We start from the raw sequence: 23,033 nt of genomic DNA on the forward strand, positions 1-23,033 counted from the left end.
TCGTGTACCACCTCTGCATGCCGCCGCCACAAAATTTTGTGCCCCTCTTCATTCTCTGATCAGGGGCGGATGAGAGCGATGAAACACGATAACAGAGTGCCAGCGTGAAGCAACTGACGTTTCCAAGACTTGTTTTCCGTATCTCATGTTGCGTAACTCTTTGTTAGTTAATTCATAGTTTAGTGGATTTCACTTATCCGCTATTGTACACATGTCTGTGTGTTGAACTTCTTTCGCACCGGAGGTAGCTGACCGTGCTATTGACGGGCTCAGAGCAAGTAAGAGGGCTTGGGCTGGACACGTCGCTGTGTGAGCCCTCGCGGCCGGGGGGTCGGAAAGACGAGAGTGGCAGTCGGGTGTGGGAACGGGCCCCGAGAAGACTTGCGTCACGGAGACGGAGCGTTGTAATCGTTTCACGTGCAGGCGCTTGGATCGTCGTATCGCAGGGCCGTGCGAGATGGCGATGGCTTGGGGAGGCCTTTATCCATCAACCGATTGATCATGGCTGATGATGATGGTGGAGGAGTAATACATTTCGTGGTTAATTGACGTGAAAACGTGGAGTGGTCCTTCCCCAGACGGTGCGTTGAGCGCGGGCTCCCCGAGCGGTCTCGGCTGCCCACCTCAGCGGCTATTGCGTCACTCTCATGTGGCTACGCCGGGTCCTGGATTCGAACCCCCCCGGGTTCACCTCACGCTCCACGCCGGCTCGTAACTCGGAGCCCCGCGAACGGCCGTGCAAGACGGGCGAGCCAAGATCGACTCGATGCTTAAGAAAATAAAGGGATGGCGAGGATACGGAGAAAAGTAAATTGCCTACAAGTGTTTGGCTTTTGGCCCTGGCCGCGTGATGGAATGCGTGGGGAATTGTACAGTTATTTTAATGCTGGTAGCGCCGTGAATTATAAATGGGTTTTGTGCGTTTGTCGTAAATTTAACTTTGATGCCCAGCGCGCAAATAAAAGTGATGAACGGTTTTGAATTGTGCGTGTTGTGTGTTCGTGTTTGTGCTTCATGTACATCTGTGGAAGTGGTGCAGGTTCTTACCACCTGCGATTAATTTTGGTTCTCCAGCGGAGCGAGTTGACTGCTCGGCCATCAAGAGCCGCACAGAAACACAACATTCGATCTTTTGGGTTCCGCACTTGACTTGGCTCAATTCCAGTTTTTTGGCTGGGAATAAAAAAAATTACATTTTGACTCACGTGATGAACATTTATCCCTGTAGCCAGGGTGGGTGACGAAAGAGTTGTGGCCCTACAGTGCATAGGAGGTCACCTGAAAGATATTTCAGAAGCCGCTCTGTGATATCCCCTCTCGTGAGCTGCTACGTAGCGCAGGGTGTGTGTGAATCCGAAATGGATTTTTTTGTCTCTCAATGCAGATACAATTGGGGGGAAATTACATTTTAAATAAATAACCCTTGCAGTTTTCCACACACAGAGATCATTGACTACGATAACACCGCTGAGATCCTGGGTTTTAATTGGGGTTGTTAAAACCGTTATCTTTCATTACACGTAACCACATTTAAAAAATCGTTAAAAACACAGTTATCGGTTTGCCTCATATGCAATGACGTACGACAATAAACACGCACGTACAGCCCTGTGTGCCTTTGGATCTGTTGTCTCATGTGTACCGGTTAGGACATTGGACTTGCAATCCAGAGGTCACGGTACTTCAATTTCCCGGCGTGGCAGTTGAAACAATGAGCCGAGTTTTTCTTAAATTTCTTTGCCTCTGGTCCACCCAGCAGTAGTGATGGGTACTCTGCAGTGAGTCGATTGGTAGGTATCGTGCTGTGGGGTAGAGTGTGTGGGTACACCCACCCACCTCTTTTAATGCGTCTGGTCAGCGTGTGAAAAATAAATAGATGAAATATCGTCTGGAGCTTTTGCTGGTGAAGGCCCCTCCTGCCAGCCAGCAGGCAATTGCAGGGCTTGACCTTTTCCAAAATAAATGTTTTACCAGGTAAGGCCCCCACTGAGCTGTCTAGCTCTTCTTCAGAAGCTACCTGATCACAAATGATAGCTCAAAGAAGTAGTGACTCATCACGTGGACATTTATAGCAGCCAAATACTCTTAAACGCATTTGATTCTAATGTGGAGGGAAAAACCGGAGGACCCGGAGAAAAATCCACGCAAACTCCAAATATACAGCAGGCATCGGGGTCGGGGTCGAACCCACGACCTCCTGTATACCAGGCGAGGTAGTTAATATCTTCTAGCCACTGTGGCGCCCCCTTCATTATCCCTCACTGCACCCTGAACAGGAGCTGGTGAGTGCCGTGCTGGACTCATCGCTGGTGGCTGCCGGAGACCAGGGAGGGCCCAGCCGGGTCCTGGACATCGGCTGCGGGAGTGGAGCCATCTCCCTCGCGATCCTGAGCGCCTCTCCCTTGGTACCTGTGGCCAGCACTACGGGGCGGGTGGGGGGGGTACGGGGGATCACAAAGACGAGGGGCTTTCTGAGTAGGGAATTTTTAAAATAAATAAACTATTCCAGGGGGCCAGGTGGCTCAGGAGTTTTAGAGCACTAAGCCAGCATCACCGCTGATGAGGTCCTGGTTTCGAATTCCTCCTGTGGAGAGTTGATGATCTCAGCCTGCGAACGAATAACTGCACCCAAACACATCGCCACCGTCATATAAAATGCTTATTTTCACTTCATTTGGCTACATTCTGGCTGTCATACGGTACACATTTATCGGTGAATCGGCCAGTTTATTCATGGTTAGGTCCATGAAGCTAAGAAGCTCTTTGTCAACGGTGACCCGGCCAAATCAGCGGCACGCGTTTTCTCCGGTGGCGTGTGAAGGCGTTGCCCCCGGTGGGTGGATTAAAAAAAAGTCACTTGAATGGGCCTCAGAAGTAGTTCTGTGAAGCTTCCTTCCACGGACCGTCGTCCAACACACGGGGCTGATGCACTGCTGCCCGGGAGACTTTCGAGTGGACGCCTCGTCGCATGACGCCCGTAGCGCAGTTCGAATTAAAATTGGCACCGAATAAAAACTAAACACAAGTAACGTTAAATCGTTACTCGAATGTCTTAAACTGGCGTGTAAATTCGTACGGTTATAATAGATGAGCCCGATTTAAACGGACAGTGAGCAAATTAAAGGTGAAACAATTACATTAATAAATATCATTGTTTCGTATTTTCTAATATTCTTTTTTTACAATGGATTATAATCGCGAACTATAGTCATGCACGGTATGAATAACACTAGCTATCTCTGAGAGAAGCCAGCGTTATTAAAAACATTCCTATTTAAGAAGGCTTTCACCTCCTTTTATCTTCAGGATCTTGCTCTCCTTGTACTACAATTATTTTTAGACAATTTAATTGATATGTTTTTATGCTTCTTGTTTTTTTTCATTTGTATGTATATTGTGTACAGCACTGTGCGATCCATGAATAAAGCACGCTATAGAAGTCGAATTTATTATCATTGTTAATGACAAACGTGGTGATTTTATTCTTAATTTGTGCTCGTATATCACTGCCAACTAAAGCCCCTTAATTGTTTTTTTTTACTCGAAATAAAACAATGAGTGTGATAGTTCACTTCAGTTGAAGAATATGCGCTCATCGCGATATAAATAAAATAAAATCCCACGAAAAATAATTCGGCACCAATCATTCCATAATGGCATTTCAGCACCAGTAATCGTTCGCAATAATGAGAAGCGAAAAATAATATTCTTTCATTTCCTTGCGATGATTGAGCTCTTGTACAAATGAAAATACGGCTGATTAATGCATTCTTTTATCAAGGAAGCCGCGGGTAGAAATACAGTCCAAACAATCCGGCGGTGATTAGGAGGTTCAGGTTGGGGTTATCGACGTCCAGCGCAGACTTTGGCGCTAATTCTGCCATCGAGGTGGCCTCGTTAATCTTCATTTGGGTGGCGTTCGGGCGTCGCGCGCGGCCCTTAATTTCTCCGCCGAACCTCGGAGATTTCCCTGACCTCGCCTGGTGGCGGAGAGGAGTTAAGCCACCGACCGAGGTGGGAGAGGAGAATTTTGAAATGAAACGCCTTGTTTTGAAACAAGGTCACAGAGTAATCGAGCGTGTCTTCCAGACGTGCGTTTGTCCTCGGGAGCGTTTCATTATTCAACTAAGCGGTACGCAAGCCGATCTCCACTTGTTCGCCATCATTCTCAACACAGGCCTGGAATCTTCTCCAGGTGGTCTCCACAGCCCGGAGGCACATTTCTTGTAGTGTTGTTGCACGTTCTCAAAAGTGTTCACATTTTTTTGAAGCATCCTCAATATTTTTTCAATCCTGACGTCGCGTGCGCGCCAGGCGAGCTGCGTCGCCGTCGACAAGAGTGCGGACGCCGTGGCCCTCGCTCGAGAAAACGCCGAAGAGTTGAGTGAGCCGACTGTGTCTACCAGGCCCCTCACCTCACACTGTCCACCCCCTAGCGTCCACCCCCCCCCACCCCCCCCCAGCGTCCACCAGGCCGTCTGGCCCGTGGCATTTCCCGCTGGCGGTGCAACGGTGAGCGCGCCGAATTTGCAGTCACGGAGGTCGCCGGTTCGATTCCTGTCTCCCGGCTGAGACGGTTGAAGCGATGGGGGAAAGTTTATTTGCGGAACTCGGCATTGTTAGGTTATTTTTTTGTGCCTTTGTTTTACGTTGTGAGTTTGTATTTGCGAGGTGCAAAAGTAGGAATGTAAATTGCGATTCAAGCTGTAAACAGGGAAATAACGGGGGCGGGGGTTTACATTGGATAACGCCAGCAGGGCCCCTATTGGGAAATCGTGGACAGACCGGGCGCACCCTCAACCCCTGAAGTTAGCACGGCGAACTGAGGAATACCGTGGACTTGCAGCATGTGCTCCCCTGCCAGCTATGCTTGAATTTTATTTTATTTCGTTTGCTCCCTTTGCTCAGCTTGGGTCTCCAAGACAGATGCAGCGTCGTGCAGTTGGACATCACCGCCGGTACGACCGCGGTGCGCTTCACGGGGGTCAAGAGAGCCGCACGCGTTGCCAGCAGTGTCTGTCTGTCGCTTTCTCGTGCTCGCAGGCTCTCCTGGGGCCTTGCGCTGTTTTGCGAGCCCCGATATATTTTTTTAAGGCTCACGTAAATGCACCAAGGGGTCATTGTAACCACCAGCAGCACTGCAAAAAAAATAACCATCCATTTCCGAGAAATTTGTCTTCATTCAATCGTATTATTATAAGAATAGTTATGGTATGAATTTCAGTTTGCCTCATCACACATTTGTATCACTGTCAGATATATTATTCAGCTGTAAGGCGTTACATGCCTGTTTGAGTGTGCGACAGCACTCACCTGTTGTCGGCCAGTTCTGAAAATTCCACATTGCCATGGGAAGGGCCCAGCCTCTTACCGCAAAGGTCTGTGCTCATTTAATCTACCAAAGAAATTACGTTTCGCTGATTTGACCTCCGATTGGCATTCGAACTTACGACCTTGTGATCGATTGAGCCAAGCGGAGGTAGCTACGCGCGCCTGTTGATCCAGCACTGTGGAGGCGAGGGCTATTGGATCACGCAAATGTTGCACGGAATGCTGTACAGCAAGTGTGGGCTCGCGTGTGTTCCACCTGTATATGGGATGGAGTGTTTCCCTCTCGTACCCGTGGGTTTTCTCTGGGTGCTCCGGTTTGAATTGGCCGCTCAGCCCACGCCGCCGAGGCCGTGGGAGCGCTGGGCCCGTTCGACGTCCTCGTCAGCAACCCCCCCTACGTGTTCACCGGCGACATGGCCGCCCTGCAGCCCGAGATACGCAGGTGACTCTACCGCACCAAGCGCAGCAACGGGTACAGCGCCGGGAGGGCTAAAACACGGCGAGTTGGCACAGGAGGGGGCCACGGATGGTGCATCTGCCGGTGATCTCAGTCAGGCGACCCGTGGCACCTGGGTCCGTCCCGTGACCTCCGGTCAACAGCAGGCTTTCGACACCTCGCGCGGCCTTAAAGTGCACGTAGCCTGGCACGAGCGCCTCGGTGACGTCACCGCCACTCGGTGGCGAACGGCAGTTGTTGTTGTTGTTGACCAACAAGGTCACCCCGGTTGTGCCCGATCTCGACGAAGCTCGCAAAGCTAAGCGGGTACTTGAGCCTCGTTAGTACTTGGGGTGGAAGATGGAATAGTGAGAATATCCAGTGTCGGCGTTTTCAACATTATTCTCCCCACAGAATCGCCAACCCACACTGGCGATCGTGACCCCCGTGACCCGCACGATGTGGGGAGTCGCTTGTCCAGCAGTGGATTGACAAAAGGGGCTGTACGTGGACTTGATACCGCAGCGCCCCGGTGGCGAGATGTTATCTGCCTCGACTGGCATACAGGAGGTCGTGGGTTCAATCCCGACCCTGACGCATGTTGTCTATTTGGAGTTTGCGTCTTCTCCCCATGGTCACGTGGATTTTTCTTCCGGGTCCTCCGGTTTTTCCCTCATTTAGAATCGTGCACGTAGAGTGTTTGGCTGCTATAAATGTCCACACGAGAAGCAACTCGGTTGAGCTGTCATTTGTGGCGAAGTCACTTCTGGAAAAGAGCTACGTAGCTCAGTGGGCCTTACCTGGGAAGATAAAAATTAATGATAAATAGTTTAGGAGCGCTTATACACGTCCACAACATATTCTTTCCACGTGCCCTTCTTAACTTCCAAATCTATATTACCCTTCCATTTAAAGCTTTCGTGACTGCAGGGATTCATCTTCTTGGTTCTTTCGGTAAAGTCACGTAGAAGGGAAATAGTAATAAAAATAAATAAGTAGAACTTTTTAAAATAATATAATAACGTCGTTATTTTATTGTATTATGTTTTATTTTTATTATTTTATTATTTCCCTTCTACGTGACTTTACCGAAAGAACCAAGAAGACTATATTACCCTGTCCTTTGAGGATTGAGAGTCAAACGGAAACGCAGGCGGGGGCGGGGGCGCGGGTGGGGGGCTGGGGAATATCGTAGAGGATAAAACCGAGGTGGAGGAGAGAGAGACACCGAATTCGGATGTAGAGAACCGTCAGCGGGGAGAAGGGAAAAATGTTTAAAGGCGCCGGACTTCACCAGCACCGCGGAATCGCCGTGACATTTGCCAGAGCACGTTTCGTCCGATTCAATTCCGCGCTGCGCACTCGGAATATGCAACCGAAAATATTTGCTCTGCGTTTTTTTTTTTAAATGCGACGCTTCCCATTTAGACATTTTTTTTTTTTACGCGGCGAGATTTGTCCGGTTTGCCCCGTTATTTGTTTACGGCTTTGCAAACCCGTGGGGGCTTTTAGGGGCAGGGAAATCAACCGCCGGCTCTTGCGCGGATCCGGCTCAGTGGCGAATCCTCCCGATCTTTTGGTCGGACCAGCCTTCCCGAAATAACGAGCCATGCCAAAACAAATAACAACGTCGTTAGCGGCCTCGTACGCTTTTCTTTTTTAAACTGAATTTATTCCGCTGTTGTCGTGTTTTTATTTTTTTCCCCCCGGCAGTTTCGAGGATCCGGCTGCTTTGCACGGCGGTGAAGACGGAATGGACTTAATCAAAGTTGTCCTCACTCTGGCCGCGGAGGTCGTGAAGGATAATGGGTCTGTATCCCACGCGCACGGCACCCCGTAATTGACTGTTAGCGCGCCCGTTGCGTCGCACTGTCGCGCGTGGCGACCCGCCTGATTGCCTGAGCTGTTCGGCTTCAGGCGTTCGGCCACCCGCCTTCTATTCCTGGCCATGACAAAGATCACTGCCCCGTTTCCCGGAAGTTCCCGCAATGAGCCTCTACCCTAGGTCGACTCAACCTTTAATTGAGCACGGAGTGCTTGGCGAGATGCTGGATGGCCCACACCTGTCAATCCATTACGGTTTACTCCGTATTCTTGTAGAGGGAAATTGAGTTTTCAGGTCCATACCAGCCTGCGTACACGCGTTTAAAAAAAAAAATTGCCTATTTGTTTGTGTTTCTCCCTTGTGATGGGACTTTGTAGGATGAACGTTGAGATTTATAAGGGCACGGGGTGACCAATAAGGTCTGAGTTGATCTGTAATAAGGTAGGGGGGCACTGATAAGGGGTTGACAGGTCTGGCTGGCCCCAGCTGCCGCTTTGCATGACTTCCTGACATTAAATAAAAGCTTGCTACCAGAACATGGTCCACTCACTCGGGCAGAGACAAGGCGGCCTTTGGCTTCATTACCGGTGTACCCCCGATGTGCAGGGCGCCACAGTGGCGAGATGTTAACTACCTCGCCTGGTATGCAGGAGGTCGTGGATTCAATCCCAACCCTGTCTTGTGTATTTTTCCCCGGGTCATCCAGTTTTTCCCTCCACATTTAGAATCGTGCTTTTTAGAGAATTTGGCCGCTGTCAATTTTCACGTGATAAGCCACTTCGTTGAGCTATCATTTGTGGCCAGGTCGCTTCTTAAAAAGAGCTGAAGAGCTCAGTGGGCCTTACCTGGTAGAATGAAATAAGATAATTCGACTTGCGACTATTCGTTCTTGCGTTCGTCATACATTCTCGTAGTTTTTTCAGTTTGCATCGGGTTAGTTTCGTTGTTACATTTGATGACCCTGTAGCAGACGCTCCGACTGCCCCTCCCCTCCACCCCTCCCCCCCTCCCCCCCTCCTTACACCTCGCCATCGCTTCCTCCTTGCTGCCTGATCTCGCAGTCATTGTGAACTCGGCACCCGACCTCTGTCCACTCTTAGAGTCTCACCATCATCACCGTCGTTACCACCGTCTGGGTTCAGCTCTTCCCCGTCTTGGTCACCTGTGTTAGTGACCTGTGTAGTGACTTGTCTTGGTGACCTATCCTGGTGACTTGTCTCAGTGACCTGTCCATGACGATGATCATCTTCATCTCTGACATCGTCACTATCATAATAGCCATGATCATAATCATCTTCGTCATCACCGCGATGACGATCATTATCATTGTCCACCATCACCATCATCATCAGCAGCAAGTTTTAGGTCATTGAGTTCCTGTATTACAGCCAAGACGTCAAAATTACTTTTAGATAAAAAATGAATCGTCCCAGTGTAGCCACGGATATTGCACTCTCCCATGCGCAGGAGATACCGAATCCCACTGAGCCCTGGCCCAGGTGATTATTATGTATTTATTCTACTAGTTAAGCCCCCACTGAGCTAAATAGGTCTTTTTCAGAAGCATCCTGGCCCCAAATGATAGCTCAAGGAAGTTGCTTATCATCACTTGTGGAAATGTATAGCAGCCAAATACTCAAAACGATGATTTTAAATGTGGGGAGAAAAACCGTAAGACCCGGAGAAAAATGTATGCGACCACGGGGAGAGAGAGAGACGCGCAAATTCCAACTATACAGCAGGCGTCAGGTATTTTCAGGATCAAACCCACGACCTCCTGTACACCAGGCAAGGTAGTTAACATCCCGACATCATGATGATGATGATAATGAAAGAGACACGCACCGTGATGATGATGATGATGCGAGAGAATTCCACGCGACCACGGGGAGAACATGCAAGCTCAATATACAGCAGGCGTCAGGGTCGGGATTGAACCCACGACCTCCTGTACACCAGGCGAGGTAGTTAACATTTCGGCGCCGTGGCGAGATGCGGAGGAAGTGAGATCGGTGCTTGGTGCGAGGCCCGGAGCTCCGGAGAGCGTGGCTCTCTCGCTCAGCTTTGGCTTCCTCGCTGTTGATCGCTGTAGAAGTAAAAAGACAACGAACCTCCGCTTTGGTTTTGAGTGATTTACCCACGAGGATCACCAGGGGGCAGTACTTCGCGGCCGTCTTGAGACCAAGTCCCATTGACTCGTCAGTCAGTGAGGGAGCTCGGCGGGCGTAAATCAAAAAAAGGATGAAATTTAAAGAAAACCTGATTTTAAAACAAGGAATGAGCCCTCACGGTCACCGCGAAACGTTGGCCGGCATCGCTCTTGCGAGCAGTCGCTCTCCGGATGGATTTTTGCCGTCGTTGCCATCGCATCTTATTTTACCTCCCTGAAATTTGAAACCCAATGAACCGAATAATTACCTTACGTACGGTAATCCCATTTTAACAAAACCACAAACGCCGTTTTGCATATATGTATTTATTTTTCACTACCATGCATATATTCAAATTCTGGCAGGAGTGACCAACGGTTGTTATTTTTTTCTATGTGAGGTATGTGAATTTGGAATCATTTTTAATTCCCGGCTGGCTAACCTTGGACGAACATAGCGAGAAAAATCCATTAACGGCGCTGAAAGTGTTGTTTGTTCGCCGTCCTTTAAAGCGTTCGACAATAAGAAACCGGGCGGGGGCGGGGGGGGCGGTCAGAACGCGGGAGGGGAGAAAGAGAAAAAGATTTCGGCGAACTCGATGACCCGTCGCTGGGTTAAAAAAAAAAATCCATACAGTGTTTGCGAAACGGCGTGCGTGCTGCGTGGGTAATTGATTGACGTTCATATTCCTGTCCGCTGCACCGGGGCAGAACCTCGCCGGTTGGGGGAGACAGTTCTCCTAATTACGTCCGCGAAGGAGCGAGTAATTTCTGGCCGTGCGGCGGTGGCGGCGCCAAAAATGAAAACCACTAAAATTAAATTGACTTGTTGCTGCGCTCGCTCGCGCCGGCGAGGAAGAGGTAAACAAAATCGATTATCCGCGGCGGCGGCTATGGCTGCGGCTGTGCCGTCGAACTCGCCGGCCAGTCTAGCGGGGGGCGAACTGGAGAGTCACGCGCGCGCCCGTCTTGGCGGGCGGGCGGACGGGTGGGCTCAGGCGGGCGGGCGCGGGCGCGAGCGGGCGTTGATTGCGGCGTTGCCTGGCTCTCCGGCGCCGCGCTCTCGTCGTCGCCGGCGTCGCAGCCCCCGACGGCAGCGCTCCGCAGTTGCCAGTTCCAGGAAACGGCGCACTGAAGGGCATTCCTGGAAGCGTTGAATGCGGCGCTTTGATGATAGTAAAGGGGAGGCAGATGAACCCGGAGAAAAAGAGGAGAGTCACCGCTTTCATGAGGCTCCAGGAAATGTCAGGAGCCTTGCAGGAACAGCGCGAGTAATTAGAGAATCGGACAAATATTTTATATATATATATTTATATATGTTATAAAATCGAGAGCGAGAGAGAGGTTTTGTTTTTGTAAGCGCTTGTTTTGCCCAGCTGCCTGGGATCATCTGAATTCCGCGAATTTTGCCCACCGCTCGAAATTCGCTTTTCGGATGCGCAGATAGGAGGCGGCCCTACTCCAGCCAATGGGGGGGGGGGGGGGTAGGAGCGGTGAAGGGGGGTGGGGGTGCCGCGACACGTTAAACGCGGCGCGATCCGTGCCCCGTCTACCAGGGAGTTGCTCGCGTCTTGTTACGAACTGGGGTGGGGGGGGCCTCACTCCACACCTGTTGCGGCCGTCGTGCGGCCCTACTCGTTGCCGCCATTGGATCGCTCGCGTCCCGTTTCTCGCTGCTGCTGCCACTGCTGCTGCCACTGCCACTGCTGCTGCCACTGCTGTTGCGTGCGCACGGAGCGTTTCTGTGTCACCTGGCGCGCTGCCCAGTGGGGTAATAACGTCGACTTGCGCAGATTAGTGCGGACAGTAATGAGGTCAGTGTAAAAGGGGCTGGGTTTTTTTTTCCCAGCTTTTCTTTTTTACAATAATAACAATTAAAATAGTTTTTTTTATAATCGCTGGCGTTATTAATGCAAGCGGAAGGTGATTTCCAGACAGCGAGAGGTGCGATCATGTGGCCGGAGCATCGGTTCTCCCATCACACCTTGCGCATCACGTCACAGCACCGCGCCATGCACACACAGTCCTTGTTTTAGGCGGAGAACTCGCGCCTCTGGTCACAACCACCCCGTTTGCCGTCTACAAAATCACCGTCTTGTGTGTCGTCGTGTTAAATATACTCTTTTTTTTTAAAGCCATCGCACGCACTTTTCTGCCCAAATTAGCTATTCCCATAATTCCCGGAAAGTGTCTGAGAGATGGTTTATCGTCGCCCTGAGACGGTGCCAAAATGCCCTCTCTGTGACCAAGGAGGGCATGTCCACATGAAGCCACCGAGTCACAAGGCGGCAGCGGCAGCAACAGGAAACGATGGCCATACTCAACCGGTGATTGCTAAATGAGGACGAGAACCCTGCCACTCGTATGAAATCGTAACAGCCGTGGATTTGAACGGCGGTGGGCGGGGGTGAAACCCAGATATTAACCCAGGAGGATCCCGACGGTGTTGCCGTCACGGTGCTCTGACCTCTGAGCCACCCCCGGCCACCTCCGAACAGGCACGGGGGGTTTGGATACCCAATTGCTGATGATGTGCACAGGCAGGCGGTAAAACCTGGGTCAACCGGGATCGTGGTGTGGGGGCGGGGACCCTCTGAGCCACCGCGGCTGGCGCTTCGTGGAGCGTCGTGGCGTGTCGTGGTGCGGGAGTGACTTTGCCGCGGCCGCGCGGTTTTTCGAGGCACGGAACGCGGCAGACCGCCGAGCTCGGTTCCACGCTTGACCGGGGAAATGTCGCTTGGAGGACCCCCAGACGCCGAAGCCGCCGACGCCGCTGCCTCCCCACGTTTAAATTATCTGGCGAGAGGCCAGATAATTTGAACGGTCTGTGGCAACAGCGATAGGAAACTGAAAATGGCAGCGTTTTTTTTTGTTCAACGGCAGCAAAAAAAAAGAAAACAACAATTGGCTCAGACCCCAGAAGTGTGTGCGTCTGGAGAGGACGGGGGGGGGGCATGGGTCAAATGCCGCTCGTATTCTAATCGCAAGAACGGTCGCCCACTCGCCCCCCCTCTCGCTGCACCCCCCCCCCCCGCTGCCCCCCTGGGCTCCCCACCACCCCTTCGCTCTGCCCTTTCCCCGGCCACAACTCGATACGAATCTCCACTCCCCAGGCGCGCAGCTCTGAGATCACAAAGCCAGGCCTCTTATCCAGCTTTATATCAACTTTGTAGTAAATATCAGGTTAATTACGAATAATAACAGGGTTTTTTTTATTGTTGCTGTCACTGGAGGGAAAGGGAGGATTTCTTTGGCCGAAAAGCCACCATCCTTGCCAAACGGCGAGAAACAAAAAACAACCCCACCCCCCCGTGTTATTTACAATTAACCTTTGCGATCGTCGCGTGAGCTCACGGACACCGCAGCCTCGAGCAGCCTCATCACGAGGTAACTAAATAAACACGGACGAGACCTCGGCGGCGATCCCTAACGAAGGCATAATTTCCGTGCGCGTTATAATTTTGTAATGCCATGCGAAGGGGGGGGGCTTCCATTCGCCCCACGGCAAGAGCGATAGAAGAGCGGCAGGCCGCCTTTGCTGTGTTAATAAAAATGTATATATATAGAAAAAAAATACCCCTCCGGTGGAAACGCGGTCATGAATACGAATGGACGTGCCGCACCTCGCAAAGCAGGCGTGATATAAATAATAAAAAGGGACCTCGCCAGCGAACGTGTGCGTGTGTGTGCGTGTGTGTGTGTGCATGCGTGCGCGTGTGTGTGTCTCGCTGTCTCTTGCCGCCAACCAGACTGGTGTGGCTGGAAACGGAGCCCAGACACCCGGCCATGATCCGCAAGTGGCTGCAGCAGCAGCAGCAGCAGCTTGTGCTGGAGTTTGTCGAGACGCGCCGCGACTTCCTCGGACAGTGAGCTCGTTTGCCCCCACCCCCCCCACTCCGGCCGGCACACCTGCGCTCATGCGCGACGTTAAACCACAACGACGGGCGCCAGCAGCACCCGGTGCTTTCAAGTGAAATCCTCCGGCAGGGACAGGAGGCGGGAGTGGGAGGCCGGCCGGCCGGCCAGGCAGCTCAGGAGCCGGAGCACCGGCTGAGAGCCGCCCAGACCATGCTCCTCGAGTGTCGTGAGATGTTGGGCACCAGCCTGGGTCGCTAGAAACTGCTTGCAAGAAAAACTATTCGCGATAATTCGGTTCGCCGCTTGGTGTAGGGAAATCCCAGCTCTGAGAGAGTTAAAATTTGTTACTTTTGCCACTACGATTGAATATTCCTCCGAAGCAGGATGTGCGGAAGAGTGCGGCCGTCACCTCGCGTGCGAATGAGGTCACTTTGAACGGATGTCAAAAGTACTTCTCCGAAATCTCGTTTAGCAGGGCCGTTTCCTGCCACGGAATTGAATCGCCATGTGACAGTGTGAGAGTTCTGGATAGGCGATTCGTCTCGTGGGCACCAATTGGAAAAATCGAAAAGAGAAACGCGTGCAAGAGACAATTTCTTTCGCACAAAATAAAAATCCTCCAGCCAAAAAAATGGCATTCTGGGTCCTCCTCTCACAGTGCAAAAGGCACGGGTTCAAGTCCTAGTCGTGGGTCCGCCAGGACAATTCATCATTGTGTGGTGTTCTACAAGCAAAATGTGGGGTCACTTTGACTTTATTTAATTTTTTATATCATCCAGGGCATAGTAGTGATTATTTTTAAAGGGCTGCGCTAGCGGGTGATGTCTCCAGCTCTTCACACACACACACACACGCAGTGATACCTCGTCAAAACAAAGCGTGCTTATAACGATGCCCCTGATTTTTAACGAGCATAGCAGTAGCGACGCGTTCTCCTATGTTGATCTGACCGCCGTATCACTGACGCCCCCCCCCCCCGCGCCATGGCGTTGTCGTGCGGTGCCGTTTGACCGTAGCTCACTGGTCGTCACGGGTCTGTGAAGGACTGGAGGAGTGTAGCCGTGGGGAACATAGAAGTGCGGTACAACAAAGCATTCTGCTGCACCTAAACTAAACTAAACTTGTATCTTACCATGTGAGGCCCACTGAGCTATGTAGCTCTTTTTCAGAAGCGACGAAGTGGCTTATCGTCACGTGGAAATTTATCGCAGCCAAATGCTCTAAACGCGTGACGTTGATTCTAAATGTCGAGGGAAAACCCGGATGACCCGCCCAGAGAAAAATCACGCGAGCAAATTCCAAATAGACAGGCATTGTCAGGGTCGGGATTGAACCCACGACCTCCTTTATACCAGGCGAGGTGGTTAACATCTCGGCACTGTGGTGCCCCCAAAGGCGCAGGCCCCGCAGCAGCCGATAGAAATTGTGTTGTGGCACGTGGTAGGGGCCCATCCAAGCGCTGTCCGGGCTCAAACCCTGCTTAGCGCCCGAGATCTCGCGAGGTCGGGCGCGTTTCCGGCCGATTTGGGTCACGGTGTTGCTGTTTATGGCTACGCAATTGATTATCTTTTGGCTTCGAAAAGTAAGAGGAGCTTGTTCAAAATAACCATTTGGCAGGGCACAGTTCGGCTCGCGATATTGATATCTCAATACCGCCCCCCCCTCACCCAGACGTTGGAAAGGAACAGTCAATCATTAACGAGCCCCGAGGGCTGTTCCTGTATTAATTAAAGTCGTGTTGGTTTAGCCAGCACCCATTGCATCGGTGCGCTCTGAGCAGTGGTCTTCACCGACCTCGCGCCTCTCTGCAACCGTGGCCCAGGTCCCCGCAGTGACCGCCTTCCTGCTGTTTGCAGCCGACGTGCTGTGGAAGGAAGGCGGTGAATGCCGTCGTCGTGATCACGCCCCGCGCGTCCGTCTGTCCGTCCATCTCCCACCGTGCGTCCGTCCGTTTTGGTATCGGCGTGTCCCCGTGCGTCAAATCCGTGCGCGTGACCACATGCCTGTCCATGTGTCGGTCCCTCCGTCTGTCCGTGTGTCTGTCCGTGTGTCCGTCCGTGTGTCCATCCGTGTTGTTGGTTCCTCCATGTGTCCGTCCGTGTGTCTGTCCACGTGTCGGTCCCTCTGTGCGGTCTGCCCCCACGTGTGTGTCCGTCCGTCGCCCGTCTGTCCGCGGCGTCTGCGCCGGCGCGCCGAGGCAGCTGTCCCCACGGGGCCTTTTTCACGTGGCACGGAACCAGAGAACGAACCAGGGGGGGGGGGGACGGAACGGCTGGAGAACAGCCAACCGCTGCCTTGGGAAGATTTATGATTAATCATTATTTTGTGCCGGCGGTGTCTGCAGGCCAAGGTTCTGCGTACTGCGGAGGAAAGCGCGGGCGGGCGGGCGGCTGTCGGGGGCGACGCACGTCTGACGAACGGTTCCGCAGGGGGGCCCCGGCGGGGACAGATTCTCCGCCGACGCAGAGCGGCCGAGCGAGCGGGCGAGCGGGGAGTTGCGGGAAACGAAAGGGAAGCGTCGTCGCATCGCGGGAGAAGGGCCGGCACCCCCTCCTCCCCCACCCCTCCGCCTCCCACCTCAAAGCCTGAGCCGAGAGAACAAATATTTAAACAGCTCGGCAGGAGAAATAAACGAGTAAACATCATCTCGCCGTGGGCGACCGAACGCCGCCGCTGTGCTCGAGCGGAACACATCACGCGCGGGTGACGACGACGACGACGCCGCCCGTCGCCTGCCGGGAGAGACGCCGCGCCGCTGGCCATGACGGCCAACAGCTCGGGGTCGGGACTCCCGCCGAGAGGAGGCAGATTCCTTCCCCCGCCCGATGAACGTCCCGCACGCGCTGCTGGACGCGAGACGAGGGACACTCTGCGCCGACGCCGTGGGGCGGAGGAGGGCCTGAAGCGTGTTCCAGCCTGACAGATTTTGTCCCCCCACCCCCCACCCCCCCACCGTTTACTGGGAACGTTTAAAACATTTATAATTGAAGGGGAATAGCAGAGGCGTTCTCATAAACAATTTTATATCTTCACAGAGTGTGCGCGCCAAAATTAGTGCCAAGTGTGTAACGTCTAATATTTTAAAATGAATCCTTCTTCCAGATGACAAGGCATTATTCCAGGAACTTTAAGCCACTGCAATTCAATAAATTAAAAATGTAAAAAAAAACAGATATTGCATTCATTGCGTGCTTCAAGCCCTCCGCCAGTTTTCATTCTGGCAGTTTGGCAACGAATTCTGTTTGGCTTTTACGAGCTCGTGAAACGAGTCGGTGGAGCGGAGGGGTAAGCGACGGCGGCCCCGCTGCAGAATCCTTCCCACCCACACCCCCCACGCCCCACACGCCCCCCCCAACCTCCAGGCTTTCCGAGAAAGCGACCATAAAACTGGCGTCTGATGCCGTTCCTGGAAAATCGCAGTAGGGCGCTGTCCGTGGTAGGCCTGTGACTTGCAGTTGGTGCGTAGTGCGTGCACGCGTGTGTGCGTGCGATTGTGGGTGCGTGTGAGTTAGCGTGTGCGTGTGCGCTTGCTTGTGTGTACCAAGTGTGCGTGTCTTGTGTTCGTGCGTGTGACCGAGCGTGTTTCTGCGGGGTTTGCGTTCGTGCGGGTGTCCGTGCGAGTGTGCGTGTCTTTGAGCGTGCGCTTGTGTGTCGTGAGTGTGTGCGCGTGCGTATGTTTGTGCCGGCCTGTGTTTGTGCAAGTGTGGGCGACGACATTTGTGGGCGTTTGTAAAAATCTTGTGTGTTGTGTCTACGCGCGTGCGTGCTTGTGTTGGCACATGCGTCCGCACGCGCGCGCATATGCTCGTGCGTCTGCGCGCACATGTGCGCCCGTGCGTACAGGCGCACGGGCGCTCGGCCGCCCGTATGTGCGTGAGACCGCGTCTGCGCGGGGTGGGCGGCTGAGACTCTGTGGGTTGGGTTGAAGCCAGGCCTGCAGTCTGATACCCCTGGCGACTGCCACAACCCTCCCAGGATTACAAACAAGCATTTTTTTTTCACCTACCCAAATGCATTCTGCGCCGTAATTTACGGTAATATCCCATCCCGAGACAACACGGGGGGAGGGGAGGAGGGCGTGCAGGAACCGCCCGACCTCCCAGAAGATTTTTGCTCGCTGCAAAATACCTGCACGTCACGGCCACATGGCTCTCGCTGCCGAGCCCACGTCCCCCACCCCGCGGAACGGCACGTTCCCAAATCCTAGAGGGCCTGCGATCAGGACCCCACGGCGTTCTAGCGCCTTCGCTACCGCCGCCACCGCCGCAATCGATGTGTCTCTGTGCCTGGAAAGCCGAGGCCCCCCCCCCGTCCACCCCTGCCCGCTGGGTGCGTCACCGGCCAGAATCCCACCGCGCGGCCCGGCCGAGACAAGATTTTGGAAGCGGCCCGCGCACCCGGTGCCAAACAATATGGCCGTTTTTGTCGGTTTTTAAGTGAAACCGAAAATTATCGTTAAAGTAACAATAATCACAGTGGTTGGTGCCGTCACGCGGTGTGGAGTTGAAAACATTGCGAGCCGAACGAATGGAATCTTTTTTTTTAAGAAAGCGTTCGAGGCCTAGAAAGAAGAAAAAAAACCACCCCGCTAAACTTGGGTTTGACCACATGGCGGTTGGGTCTGTGGCGCCATGAACGTGGCTTTTTTTCGACCGCGCTGGCGAGCGCGTCCGCATTCGGTCTGGCCCTGGCTCTCGGAGAGCTAGTCCCACAATAACACTCAATGCGGCGATGCCATTCACTGCGGGGATTCCAACGGCAGTGCATCAAAGTGTCTCCGGATGCTAAATTATGAAACGTTGTTTTGAGATCACGTCGAACTACGGACTCGTGGTGTGCATGAGACCTGTGGTCGTCTCACTCAAGTGGAAACTTACGCACATACGAGAGGAGAGAAACTGAAAAAATTAATGGTAGGCGATTAAAACTTTGAAAAACATAAACGGACTTGAAACCGAAAAGAAACAAATGGATTTCTCTTTGGCAAACTCGTCGTTCATCAGTGGGTTTTCATAGATTTGTGGAATTTCCACAACTGGTGCAGAGCTACAATCACTGCATTTCGAGTTTGCTTAGTTTTTTCCGCTCGGGAAAGTGCTGTTTGAGTCAGAGAGGATTTGATAAATCAATAGGGCTAATACATTTTTTTTAAATACAGTATACATTAAATAAAAGTCTTAGACATGTATTTAATAAATTATGACAATACAATTATAGATTATTCTCAATCCAATAGATGAAGGTTTCGCCGTGGCCTTTTCAGTGCTGGGTTTTATTTTTTACCATACTTCACGCTGGTGCGTGCGGGTCGGTGAATGCAGGGAGAGGAGGGCAGGGCTGGTTCCGATATCACTTGCCATTGTTCTTGGCCAAGGCCCGAATCGAACTTGAGGGGTCACCGGTTCGATGGCTCGGCGCGCTAAACGCTGCGCGACCGCTCCACCACCACTCGAGACGAGGGCATGCGTTAGCACTTCTTTAATGATTTGTATTATTTTTTGTTCTCAAAAAGTGCCTCCAGGACACGGCGATAATGAGAAGAAAATAGAAGTAATTATTTTTTTAATGCGTATAATGTGGAATAATTATTCATACTTGTAATTGAAAAGCCACTGAATAATAATAATAATGTCCGTAGGAAGCAAAGCGATAATAATACCCAGCGCTTCACCGACGGTGATGCGTAATTAGTAAACAGTGACGGATTACTTTGTTGCGAATCTTCACGTTCCTGTCGCCGCCCGTTGCCGTAGCAGAGGGCCTACCGCAATCCCAGCGCTCGCCCTTTAAGCCGCTCGGGATGGATTGTGGAGAAACCCATGAGACCTGACGGTGGAATTTAAATTTCTATCTGGTGTGAGGGAGCGACGCGCCTGTTGCTCGTGGCACAGACTGCTCGCAACCGCCACGCAATAAACACTCCCGAGGTTAATAAAAATGGTTTTGCGTGACAGCATAATTGCGCGGGGTATTATATTTTTTTTCTTAAAAGACAATTCCAAAAATAACTCTTCCGAAATTACTCCCGAGTTATTGGGAGAGCCACGAGCAGATTTAATGCGGCACTAGACAAAACAGCCCGTGTAATCCTTGATGGGATTTGTGCCAAGTTTTTCATGAAATTATTTATTTCGTCACGTGCGGTGTGTACAACGCACACGCGCGCGCGCGCACATCACCGAGTCCGATCCGTTCCATTATTTATGGACGTGAGGTCGGGGGAGCCAACGTCGAGGCAGCCGTTGAGGCTTTCCGAGGGGAAAGAATTGCGAAGAATGCACGGCGCACGGGAAATGTGTTTTCTGCAGAGAAGGCACAAACAAAGAATGGAAACGACCACAAATCACGATAATGAATAATAACCAGAGCGATGCAAATATTAACCCGAAGCCAGAAAGCGATTTTATTTTCTTACGAAAATCAGTTGACGCGCGCGTGCGGAGACGGCGACAGAGCGCGCGCGAAATATAAAAAAGAAATAAATGAAATAAAATGACGAGTCGGAAGCTGGCGGGATTTCCTCTGCGAGAGGAAAATATAAAATCTGCTCATGTTGGCCGAGGGCCTTGGCGAGGAGGGGAATGGGCTTGCACGCGATGCTTCACCTTGAGCCTGCGCTCACCGCGGCGTTTGAGAGGAGAAGAGGCGCAGGCCCTGCAACAGCGCGTTCAAGCCGCTGCTGGTCGAAGGGCCTCCGCTTGAGGGAAGCCCTAGAGAGAGAGAAAGCCCCCCTCGAATGGTTATTTGGTCTGCTTTTCCACACCGACCAGACGTCTTGAAAGAGGTGCAAGTTGCCACACGTTACCCCCCCTCCCCCCCCCACGGCATGCGACCTGCTGTCCGACTAACCCGTTTCTACGGCTGGGTGGACGGTGGGGCCAGGAGATTTCAAGAAAGCGTCTCGTTACGCTTCAGCAGCTGCTGATGAACAAGAAAATCATCTACTCGTGTGACTATACTTCACCTCCCATGCACTGGCTCCCTAACCAACATCTCCCCGTGCCCACTGCCTGGGTAACGTAATGAGTGCTGGGCTAATGCAATCCCATCCCTTCTCTCGAGCGTTATTAAAACACTCTCCCTCGGAATTATATTCTTCACGAAGAGAAGCCAGGGCGCATGAACTGTCAAGATCATTTTCTCTCTCGGCGACAGTAAAAACGAAAACATTTGATTTCATATTTTTTTGCCTCGTGTGTGTGTTTTTATGAGTTTTTTTCTTTTTTTTTACACAATCCAACGGCTGCATGGCTTTCCGCGAATTGCATCTCATCGGCAGAATGTCTCCAATACAAGCAAACTGGAACCAGTTTCAACATTCAGTTTTATCACAAGCAGAGTCATAATAAGCAGAGACGATTCATCTCCAGACGTACGCTCGCTTACTTTGTAACTTATATCCTCCACGACGACGCCAGTGGCGGTTCGCGGAGCCGGACTCTTTCGAAGCAACGCGTGGGAGAAGCGCGCACGATGTTGTATTGGCAAGGACCCTTGAAGGAGGCGTTATTGTGTTCTCTTAGAAGGTCAATGTGGCGGTTAAAATTAAATTAACCACTGTTGTGTTTGCACGTCCGTAATTAAAACTGCGGTGGGGCGCAGCGTGACGGGAGCGCGGTGTGAGAGCGACAACGCTTTTCTTTTTTAACGCGGTTTGAACGCGGTGGTAATCTCGCGGGCGGTGTGCGATGACGGGTTGATGCGAGGCCCCGTGGTGGCGGCGGCAGTGGCGGCAGTGGCAGCGGGAGCCACAAGGAAGACCAGGGAGGGAAGAGGCCACGCGTGTTGACATTTCCGACCGTTTACCACGACAATGGGAAAACGCTTCGGACGAGTCCAATTACACCGCGCACTTTGATTGGCAGCTAAAGCGCGAGCGATGGAATTTGGAACGTGACCTGGCTCCGCCGCTGCGAGCATCACAAACTCGGCAACGGCGAGGAACAGGCTCCCCCATCACCGTGGAGGGTGGAGGGGGGTGGTGTAGAGATTGTGATGGGTCCCGCATGTTCATTCGCAATTGCTTCATTTCTCGCACTCTGCGTGCCCGCCAGATTCGCCGCTTTCACCTCCCCTCTCTCTCCCCACCCCCGCCACGCGAATGCAGAACGATTTGAGTTAAATAGAAAATATATCCGTCGCGAGAACGATCATCCCGAGGCAAAGTGTAAAAAGGTGCAGCCCTGAAAGCCACTTGTGCCACGTGACCGTTGGCAGGAGGAGGACTTCCACTGGCGGGTTCGCCAGAGAGCCTCTCGCCTGCGCGCTACAATGGGACGCTGCCCCCATTGTAACGTATTCTTAGGTTTTTTCGGTAAAGTCACGTAGGTAAAAAATTAAAATTAATAAAAGTAAAATAAAATAAAAATCACGACGTTTCGGAGGCAACACAAGCTTCCGTCTTCAGGTGAAACAGTCACATCACGATAGCTGTATCAAGTGAGAGAAATTCCAAGAAAACCGTATTTTTATATATGCTGGTTTACTTTTATTAATTTTAATTTTTTACCTACGTGACTTTACCGAAAAAACCTAAGAATATGAATAATTGCAGTCACGAAAGCTTCAAATCTAGAACCCATTGTAACGGTTCGCGCACCGGACTTGCGATCCGAAGGTCGCCGGGTTCGATTGTACCCCCCCCCCACCGCGTGACACTTGCAACAATGGGCAGAATTTTTAAAATTCCTTGAGCGTATTTGTTTTCTTTCTTTGTAATCTTAGTCTTTCACGCTGACCAGACATCCTTCAAGAGGGGGGTGGGGAGTACACACACTTTATCCCCACAACGGTCCGCCTCTCTGCGGCGTTCGCTCGCCTCCGCTGGGTGGACAGAGCCGTTCTCGTTTCAGCTGCCGCGCCGGGAGATCGAGTCTCGCCAGGGACCTCCGCATGGCAAGTCCAGCGGGGCCGACCGTTACACCGTGAAAACAAAAAACCGAGTTACCCCCAGGCTCCCGTCATCGCTGTGGACTTCAATAACCGCAGCCGGCTATTGTTGTTGTTATTATTATTATTTAACTTGTGTTGTTTTGTTAATAGCTTCACATTGATTTGTCTCACACGCTCATCTCGCGTAGCCTTCCCAGTCCAATCCGTGTGACAGATGACAGGCAAATTGGTACTTGTTGGATAGATGAGACCATTTCTGTATCTTAAGCCACTTTGCCACTGCTGCTGGAAACCCAATCTGCCGCACAGCCACCCGCTGTGCTCAGACACTCGCGCCGAGCCGCGGCCAGCATCTGGCAAATAACAATAAATCACAGTTATTTTGGGCCCGCATACAGTAAGCCCGTGGATGCCGCGCGGGGTGCAACGCTTTGCTTGCCGGACGTGCAAAGCGGAGGTCGCCGCTTCGATCGGGTTCCGAGTCGTCGTGGGGTCACTTGGTAGTCGCGCGATTTTTGCTCAAATCCAGGTCACGCCGCCCG

The 23,033-nt window shown here is 52.0% G+C and overlaps 1 protein-coding gene across 7 annotated transcripts in view; it reads left to right on the top strand.

The window, feature by feature from the left end:
* Positions 1–21,211, top strand: part of HEMK1 (HemK methyltransferase 1, mitochondrial release factors N(5)-glutamine) — a 47,270-nt gene extending 26,059 nt beyond the window's left edge. For 5 of the 7 annotated variants that reach the window (XM_078598897.1, XM_078598896.1, XM_078598894.1 and 2 more), the window contains exons 5-11: positions 2,277–2,405; positions 4,315–4,379; positions 4,909–4,958; positions 5,665–5,773; positions 7,481–7,576; positions 13,491–13,607; positions 15,944–21,211. In XM_078598897.1, coding sequence (XP_078455023.1) covers positions 2,277–2,405; positions 4,315–4,379; positions 4,909–4,958; positions 5,665–5,773; positions 7,481–7,576; positions 13,491–13,607; positions 15,944–16,013 — 636 coding nt within the window. In that variant the 3' untranslated portion in view covers positions 16,014–21,211. The remainder of the gene's footprint in view (positions 1–2,276; positions 2,406–4,314; positions 4,380–4,908; positions 4,959–5,664; positions 5,774–7,480; positions 7,577–13,490; positions 13,608–15,943) is intronic. The other 2 variants (XM_078598899.1, XM_078598900.1) reach the window with 2 other exon arrangements.
* Positions 21,212–23,033: the final 1,822 nt, after the last annotated feature.

This window comes from Lampetra planeri, chromosome 11 (assembly GCF_965212315.1).
Source record: "Lampetra planeri chromosome 11, kcLamPlan1.2.h2, whole genome shotgun sequence".
Taxonomy (NCBI): domain Eukaryota; kingdom Metazoa; phylum Chordata; class Hyperoartia; order Petromyzontiformes; family Petromyzontidae; genus Lampetra; species Lampetra planeri.